At 45.0% G+C, this 9084-nt stretch overlaps 1 protein-coding gene across 1 annotated transcript; it reads right to left on the bottom strand.

Moving 5' to 3' along the window:
- Positions 1-6306: 6306 nt before the first annotated feature.
- rhbdd1 (rhomboid domain containing 1) lies at positions 6307-8882 on the bottom strand. Its single transcript, XM_054794500.1, has 8 exons — positions 8683-8882; positions 8294-8477; positions 7941-8220; positions 7445-7577; positions 7274-7362; positions 7155-7205; positions 6935-7066; positions 6307-6850 (listed from the first exon to the last, which is right to left on the bottom strand). The coding sequence occupies exons 2-8, from the start codon at positions 8444-8446 to the stop codon at positions 6753-6755; spliced, it is 936 nt and encodes a 311-aa protein (XP_054650475.1). The 5' UTR covers positions 8447-8477; positions 8683-8882; the 3' UTR covers positions 6307-6752.
- Between the last annotated feature and the right edge of the window lie 202 nt (positions 8883-9084).

Consider the following 9084-nt stretch of genomic DNA (forward strand, 5'->3'; position numbering starts at 1 on the left):
CTGCAAGAAAAGGCTTTTAAGAACAAAAAACATCTTCAAAGGCCTTGTCTCCTTCAACGCCACAAAATTGTCCGTTGGGACATTGAAAGGTGGAAGAAAGTTTTATTCTCTGATGAGAAAAAAATGTAGCCTTGATGGTACTGAAGGCTGCCAACGTTATTGGCATGACAAGGAGATCCTACCTGAGATGTTTTCCACACGGCACAGTGGAGGGGGCGCCATCATGATCTGGGCTGTTTTTTCCTTCAGTGGAACAATGGAGCTTCGGGTTGTGCAGGGGCGTCAAACGGCAGCTGGCTATGTGGAGATGGTGCAGGGGACATCCCTCATGACTGAAGGCCTGGCATCCTGGTGTGGTAATGACTGGTTTTTCAACTGGACAACACTACACTTCATAATACTCGCCTGACAAAGGACGATTTTGTGATGCAAAAGTATTACGTACTCTTTTGAACGCATATTGTTTTGAGAAGCAAAAGGCGTAATTTAACAGACGCCAGCAACCAGCCGGAACTACTTTCTTCCACAACGAAAACCGACCAGAACTCGGGCTCACGGGACCAAGTCACTGTTGATGTATTACCCTGCTGATGGGGATGTCATACAACTTCATGTCAAAAAATCCCAACTATCCCTTTGATCTCACGGTTGTCACGTTCACATTCATGTTTACCCATACAAGTATGAAGATTTTTCAGGTCCGTTCCTTTTGTTTCTTTCACTATCACAATGGGGTCCTTCGCAACAGAAGACGGTTTAGCAGGTGCAATCATGGGTCATTACTCTAATGATAATTGGCTGCCATTAACTGACGACAACATTAGGTACCACAGCATAGGTGTGCCTGACCCGGAAGCAGGGAGTGCCACTTTAGTAGGGCGGGAGGGAGGCTTGGCAAAAACTTTGGTGAGATGATTAGAAACTCAGGAGGGCGCTTGACGTCAGTGTGTGATGAAAAGCATCCTGTCATCAGCACACACGCACACACACACAGCTTAAAAGTGTGGCAGCAAGAGACTTCCTGCTTAGACTTTGATCATTTGTTCATCTACATACCACGGAGAGAGAGAAAGGCAGAAATGGCCTGCATGACAGAGTTCCAAGACAAAAACCACTGCTGAACTAAAAGATCATTAAGGCTTGTCTCAATTTTGCCAGAAAACATCTTGATGATCCCCAAGACCTTTGGGAAAATACTCTGTGGTCTGACAAAACAAAAGTGGAACTTTTTGTTAGGTGTGTGTCATTACATCTGGCATGAAAGTACTGCTGCATTTCAGAAAAAGAGCATCATACCAGCAGTAAAATATGGTGGTGGTAGTGTGATATTCTGGGGCTGTTTTGCTGCTTCCGGACTTGCTGTGATAAATGGAACCATGAATTTTGCTGTCTACCAAAAAATCCTGAAGGAGAATGTCAGGCCATCTGTTGGTGACCTCAAGTTGAAACCAGCTTAGGTTCTGCAGCAGGACAATGATCAAAAACACACCAGCAAGTCCACCTCTGAATGGTGGAAGAAAAACAAAATGAAGACTTTGGAGTGGCCGAACAAAGTCCTGACCTGAATCCTATTGAGATGATGTGGCATGACCTAAAAAAAAGGCGCTTCATGCTGGAAAACCCTCCAATGTGGCTGAATGACAACAATTCTGCAAAGATGAGTGGGCCAAAATTCCTCACTAGCGCTCTAAGCGACTCATTGCAAATAATCGCAAACGCTTAATTGCAGTTGTTGCTGCTAAGGGTGGCCCAACCAGTTATTAGGTTTAGGGGGAAATCACTTTTTCACACAGGGCTATGCAGGTTTGGATTTTTGTTTTCTTAAAAAGTTTATTGATCCATTTTAATGCCTGGTACAACTAAAGGTACATTTGTTTGGACAAATATAATGATGATAACAAATATAGCTTATAAGAGTTTCATTTAAGAGCTGCTCCTTGGTTTTCTTGATGATAACCAAAATCACTTAAGTTCTTACATGAATAGCTACAGTATAGCATTGTACTGCCAAAAAATGTAACTCTTATGAGCTATTTTTGTTTTGTTGTACCTTTAGTTGTATCAGGCATTAAAATCAGCAAGAAACTGACGAAACAAGGGTGGCCTAATCATTTTTTGCATATACATATGCAAATATTTAAAATTATTTCTGTATATTTTAAAAATATTTAAAATTTTGTAAAAAGGCAAAAAAAGGTTATACAGAGTATATTCAAATATAAAGCAACATGTTATTTTGAGTTATTAGTATCAACATTTCAACTATTTCTCTTTACATTGTGCCTTTTTGCTGTATTTTCCCCATTTATGCTGTTTTTTTTGTCAAATTTTTTCTACAATGTGTTACAAATAGCCCCTGAACAGTGCTATGGACACCCCTGTTCTAAAGGTAGAAGTATGCCCCAAGCAAGAATGATTTCACTTTTTGTGGCACAAAATGACACGTCATGAAGAGACAATTAAGAGAAAATTGCTGCCAGCCAGTGTCGTAGGTTGGCAGAGGCGTCACTCACCACACTGCACAACAAAAGAGTGAAAACTTCACACCCAACACTTAAAGCATTGGCTTTCAACTGGTTTAGCTGCGGGACCCTCCATCAATCACCCCTCAGTGACAGCCAGTGACCCAAATTGTGGAAATTTTTCAACTCAAACTTGTCAAATATCTTATATTTAAAGGGACCGTTTGCAACAACGTGTTCTGCAGCATTGAGACGCTGTCTCTGTCTTTATGGCACTCTTTTCTGCAGCAGATATCCGCAGCTGTGTGTTGGACGGATGGCATGTTAAGTCCCCACTCAATGTCTTTCCTCTCCTGCTCAAGTATGACAAAGTCACCCATAAACATCGCACGCACCTCTTGGCAGTGTAACAAGCGAATAACACAGACAAAAATCCGCGGTGACATCAGGTCATTACATTTTTTTTTTTTTTGCCGCGGCAAATGCCCACGACTCACTGAAAACGGTGACCCACCAGTTGAGAATCACTGCCTTAGAGGGTAAATTCTTTGTACCTTATTGCCTAAGGTTGAGGTATGCCACTAAAGAGTGAAACCATTCTTGGTCAGGGCATGCTTTTACCTTAGAGGACTTGTAGGACCCAAGTATTGGGTCAAAGAGTGAAACCATTCTTGGTTAGGGTGTGCTTTTACTGTAATATCTGGTACTATCAAGAGACGACATTATCTGACATTTATTGTATAATTACACATGTTCCAGGAATGTGAGACACTAATAGCGAGAGTTCCTCCAGCAACCTGAGCAGTAAACAATACAATCACATACAGTACACGCATATAGGGTGGCTCTGGGAATAGGGTCCCACCAGGCCCACCATGGGTGTCTAGGGATCATTTAGACTCTCCAGATGTGAACAATGTTTAGGACATTTTTCAAAATCTTCAAAGATGCTATGATTCTATAGACTGGCAGTCGTTGGTCAACGTCAAAACAACACGTGTTTTGACCATGAAGGAAAAAGCCCAACTTTAACAACAGGATTACAACAGTTTTACGTTTTGCAAAACCTCTAAGTCTGACTGCTGGCCAGACTCATGCTAGAAGTGCTTCCAATCTGACTGAGCCCTCTCACAGGGCAGCCGACCTGTTATGATGCTTTCTGGTTGTAGTAAAGTTGTCTTTGTTCAACGGGTTTGCCTCATCGGATCTGCCACTTCATCACACCATGATCATCCTGTTGTTTGGGAAGATGGAAGGCACATCACTAACTTAGAGGATAAATACTTGGTATTCTCCAAGGTAAAGGTATGCTCCAATCAATAATGGTTTCACTCGTTTGTGGTGCGGTGTGGTGTGGTGAGTGAAGCCACTGCAAGCCACCCAACTCCCCTCCACTCCACTGTATCCTAATGACTGTCGTTTTGCACCAACCATTGTTCTTTTTTTTGCTACATTTATTCTCTCAGGCAGACGTACAGTATGTCCTTAACCAAGAATGGTTTCGCTCATTTGTGATGCAAAACAACAGTTGTTAAGATACAATGGAGTTGGGCCTTCGCCAGCCAACGACAGATTCCACCCAAACGGCTGTCGTTGGCCGACAGAGGCCTCAGTCACCACACAGCACCACAAAAGAGTGAAAACATTCTTGGGTGGGACCAACGTTCCCTCTAAGGTGCGTGCGTGCCCAATCACGCACTGCTCTCGCGTTCTCAGAGCACAGAAAATCCATGCAGTGCACCAAATACAATACAACCTAAACTATAAATGAAATAAACGCATCACAATTTATCCTTTACCATTTTGCAATGCAACTCAGTGAGTGACGGAGAACAACAAGCAGTAACAACATAAAACACAATGGAGAACACTGTCCAGCCAATGATAAGATCCTGTTTGAACGTATTTACTTATCAATTCATTATATATTTATTAATTTACTGTCCAGGATATGTACATGTACAAAAGAGTGCTGTTTCTCCTTCGGGCGCAGGTAGACAATCTTGAGTGTTGACCTAATGCATACGGAATGACAATGTTATTGCATCTGTCACTCTTTTCTTCCTCATCTTGCTCTTGTTCCTTCTGGAACTAGATGCACGTGCGTCCATGACCATTGTTATATCTGAATGGAGTACTAACAAGGGTGATTCAACCCAAACGACTGTCGCTGGCCGGTAGGGGCCTCACTCCACTATACCTTAAAGACTGTTGGTTTGCAGGACAAAGGAGTGAAACCACTGTTGATTGTTGGTGACTTCAAGCAAGTCTTTGTGTGTTTGTGTCTTTTATTTAACGGATATGCGGTCGGCTGTCAGACTCCATAATGACTGGGGTGGGTGGTCAGTTGGGCAGCGGAGGGCGTGTCCTAGCCAGCAAACACAGGGCTGGGCAAGAACACGAAGGGGATGTTGGGCTGGTTTGTTCTTTTGAGAAATGGAGACACGGTTGTTCCACCGCACACCCTCAATGGTTCTGAGGGTACGGAACTCAAAGGCTTGGATCCAGGAAGCTGTGGTCTTGCAGCGTGGTCAGCAGGTCTCTGCCCCTTAAGGAAGCACTGGTAGGACGGCAGAGCTTGGTGTGACGGGAGATGTCATGCCGTCTCCATCGTGGTCTCCAGGGTCTCATGACACCAGCTGCCAGTCCTCCCTCTCTGTTCCCCTCGGGCAGTATGTCAAACTTAGCGGGCTCGGCGACGACTATGGGTGGTTCGAGACCATCACCGACATGCATTATTTTAGTTTTGGACCAGTTGCCGTGCAGTCCCAGGTTCATTGCTTCCTCACTGAACACACAAGGGGCTCCCTCCAGCTCAGTGTATGAGCAGCAGAACAAGGTGGTGTCGCTGTTGTAGTCACCGATCTTGACCCCAGGGAAAGGGGCGCACACTGTCGTCATCAGACACCCAATAACACAGTTTAAAAAAAGGGCTGGTGCGGCCATGTAACCCTGGCGGACACCGGTGGCTATGGGGAACCAGTCGGTATCGCAACATACAGCATCGTAAAGAGTCTGATTATAGCTTTGATGGAAGTGCAAGGGTACGGCGGATGTTCCACAGTGTGGCTCGGTCAACCATGTCAAAGGCGGCCTTGAGATTGATGAAGGCGATGAGCCGGTGCCAGTCCTTGCGGAATTCCCTGGCCTTCTCAATGAGGAGTGTGAGAGCTGAAATGTGGTCGGTACCACCTTGGTTTAACTTGGTTAAACTCTATGCTGATGAAAGGTGTGATGTTCTTATTCCTGTCAGACAAGCAACATCATCTTTTTCGCTTCTTCTTCTGTTAGCTGCCCATAAGACCTGCATGTAATGTGAAGCCCAGTCACAATCATATTGCTCCACATCATCAGTCTTGCACGTCATTTTGCTTCTTTTTTTCTTTCAGCCCATCAGTTTGCTTATGAAGTGATGCATTATCATTCTTAAGATCCTTAACCTAAGCTCCCCTCATGCGGACTTCCGAGCGCTCCTTCTTCATGTCATACCACATCACCATTATCCCCTGTAGTGTTCCTGGCTCTCTTCCACGTCCTCCTCCTTTGGATTTTTCTGCCCATTCTGACCGTTGATAAACATCTTTTGTTGGGCATTGGAGGTACGTTAAAAATATTGTAAATATGGTAGAGGTTTTGACATCCTCTTTCTGCTTTCCAATACGTAATGTACGGCTTGCATGTGTATTGTTTGTTGTCAGCCACTGACAGCAATTTAGCAAAGTTTAGCTCCAGTACCTCTGTTAACTATCACTGAATGCATAGCCTATCAAAACCACACAAGGACTTAAAAGTGTTGGTTGCCTCTTTTTAGACTGCTTTAGCAGACAACCGTGAGTGACAGCCATTAACATTTGTTTTATTTATGCCAAATAAAAATTTACAATTTGTATGCGGAGAAAAATACATTTGTTCATTTTTCATCTTTTCCTTTGAACTACTATTGGTGTTCTTTTACTTGTTGGTAAAAAAAGAGAATGTAATTATGAACGAGCTGCTACAGTCCTTTAATGAGCTGTCAAACATGCCCAACAAGCAGTTGAGTCCCGCCTTCACAAGAGTTTAATAAAAGCATCTAAGTGTTCACCACAAAGTGCTTGTAATAGCTTACATAAAAAGTCCACGCAAATCTAAACTCCTCGCCAGCTTCCATGATCAACAGGGCCGACGTTCAAACACGATGAGTTCCTCATGCCAGCAGCGCTTGGCGGCATGCCACCTTCTCCTTTTGGAAGTGTACCAGCATTCATGGGCGGGGAGCTCTGTGGTCTCCATCTGCAGCTCCTTTCAGGTTCAGCTGTCCAACCTCCTCAGCCTCCTCCAACGCAGCTCCTCCTCTGATAGGCGGAAACCATACGGAAGGGGAGGGCCTTCTCTGTGGCTGTGGTGTCCTGACCAACACAACATGACAGACAGCAGCGCTCATATGATGCTGATTACTACGTGCCTCCTTTTGCCAGCGTTCCCATGCTCACCCCTGTCATTGAGGCTGTTCCTGATGGCTGCCGCCAGCTGCTCCTCCTCTGTCAGTCCACCTGTGTAAGATGAGTCACGGGTTGTGTAGTCATGGCTTCTGCTTGAGTAGCCTCCGTTGGTGCCACTGTAGCCTATACACACAAACACACATACTTATGATGATGCAGGGCCATCAAACCAGCACATAAAGTGAAGCGGTGCATGGGGTCACTGTGGTACCTGAGGATGTGTAGCCAGAACTTGAAGTGAAGGCGCTTGAACTCATCCATGCTGATGAGCACACAGGTCCAGTTTCATTGTCAAGTATGTGCAGTCTACATTATCATATAGACGCATACCTGCACACGTCTTCATCACCTTCTTCAGTGGTCCAGCAGTGTAGAGCAGGCCCACCAAGATACCCGATAGGTGACCAATCAGGGAGGTCCTGGTGAAGAAGATGAGATTAACGCTGGCGGCCTCTGCTGGCCGCTTCAATCTATTGCAACAGAACTAGCGCCACTACTGACCCTGGTGCTGTTATATGGATCAGCACAAGCTCCACCCAGCTTGCATAGCGATTGGACACGGGGAAACCCATCACATAGGTCACACCCCCTGGGTAGTAATGGTTACTGAGCACCTTCAAGGCAAAAATCACCCCTACAAAGTCACGAAGAGCAGGTTGAAACCCAACGTGAAATGACACAAAAGATGCAATGTTAGGGGGGCAATGTGTTATGGGGTCAGCACATTCTCGGATTTCTTTTCTGCTTTAAATTGTAAATAATGAGTCGGTTTTATGGTAACTTAGTACAAAACTGTATACTGTATGTCTGTAATTGTTTCTTAATGTGTAAAACTGAATTTGAAATGTGTTTAATAAGGTTGAGAGGCATATTATTGTGGTTTGAGTATCAAAAATTGGCATTTTAGGGATTTTATGTATGAATGTAACCCCCCCTGCAAATAACAATCAATAACATAGCGGGGATCTACTGCATTTCTATTTCTTAGACGTGTGACCTGAGAAGCCGACTGCACACGCTTTGCTGTACGACTCGTCCTGGGTCAGCTCAGTGAGAGCCGCCTCCAGTCCCACGTAGACCACTCCTATAAGCAGAGCGAAGACAGACAGCACATAGGAGAACCAGACGCTGCCCAGCCGCCGCTCCAATCTGATGCCTTTCATGAGGAAGGACACCATGTTGAAGTACAGGTGCATGTCGTCCGCGTGGTGCAGTGGCGACAGCAGCAGGCGGCGCCAGTCTTTTAACCTGTACGCCTGCTGGACGCTCACACAAGCCTGGGAGGGGTCAACAGTCACAGTGTGAGTGGATAAGATATATATGCCTCAATGTTCAACATATTTCCAGTACCTGCATCAGTGGTGCTGCAGGGAACAGGAACAGGTATACGTTGAGGCCCAGGACAGCCAGGGTGACCGGGGGGATGTTGTTCAAGCCCACATGATACAGCTGGGAGGCCAGGAGCAGCAGCCCCAGCTGGGAGCTCCTCTCACGGCGCCGCATGATGACCACCAGGCAGGAAAATGGACCCTGACTTTAATCAACACACAATAGGTCTCGCTTTGAAAAACTTCCAATATTTAAGTTTTGAAAAGTACCATTTCGTTTAATAACATGCACTTTTTCCAGCTATGATTTACGCTATTAAAAACGTAATTTGTCTGGGTACATTGAACAGCATATATCAAATTTGGTCCACAATAGAGATGACTATAAGTACGGTAACAACACGAACTTACTTCCTGTTGAGATCAAAGCTTCTACCTGTTTCTTCGGCTAATGCAAATGCTAGCGAGAAAGTCCACTCCGCGGGCTTCAAAACGCTCCGCTAATGACGAGAAAGTGAAACCGAGGTTACAAAGCGACACTTGTTTTGATTGCACCACGTCAGCGCAGTGTGAATTTCTCAACATTGCGCGTCAATAACCGGAAGCGTTACCGCATGTCACGTGATCAAAACAACGTACGTCACGTCACACATGCGCAGTTGCCTGCTCATAGTCACCGGAAGTAGGCTTGGAGAGGTCCACGACGATTGCACTTTTTATTGCCGTCTTCCTTCGAAGTACTCTGGAATTGCCATATGTTTTGAATGAATTACAATAACAGACTAATACCACGGGTGGTGGCTGTTTTGGGGG

The sequence above is a fragment of the Dunckerocampus dactyliophorus genome, chromosome 12 (assembly GCF_027744805.1).
Source record: "Dunckerocampus dactyliophorus isolate RoL2022-P2 chromosome 12, RoL_Ddac_1.1, whole genome shotgun sequence".
NCBI classification, from domain to species: Eukaryota; Metazoa; Chordata; class Actinopteri; order Syngnathiformes; family Syngnathidae; genus Dunckerocampus; species Dunckerocampus dactyliophorus.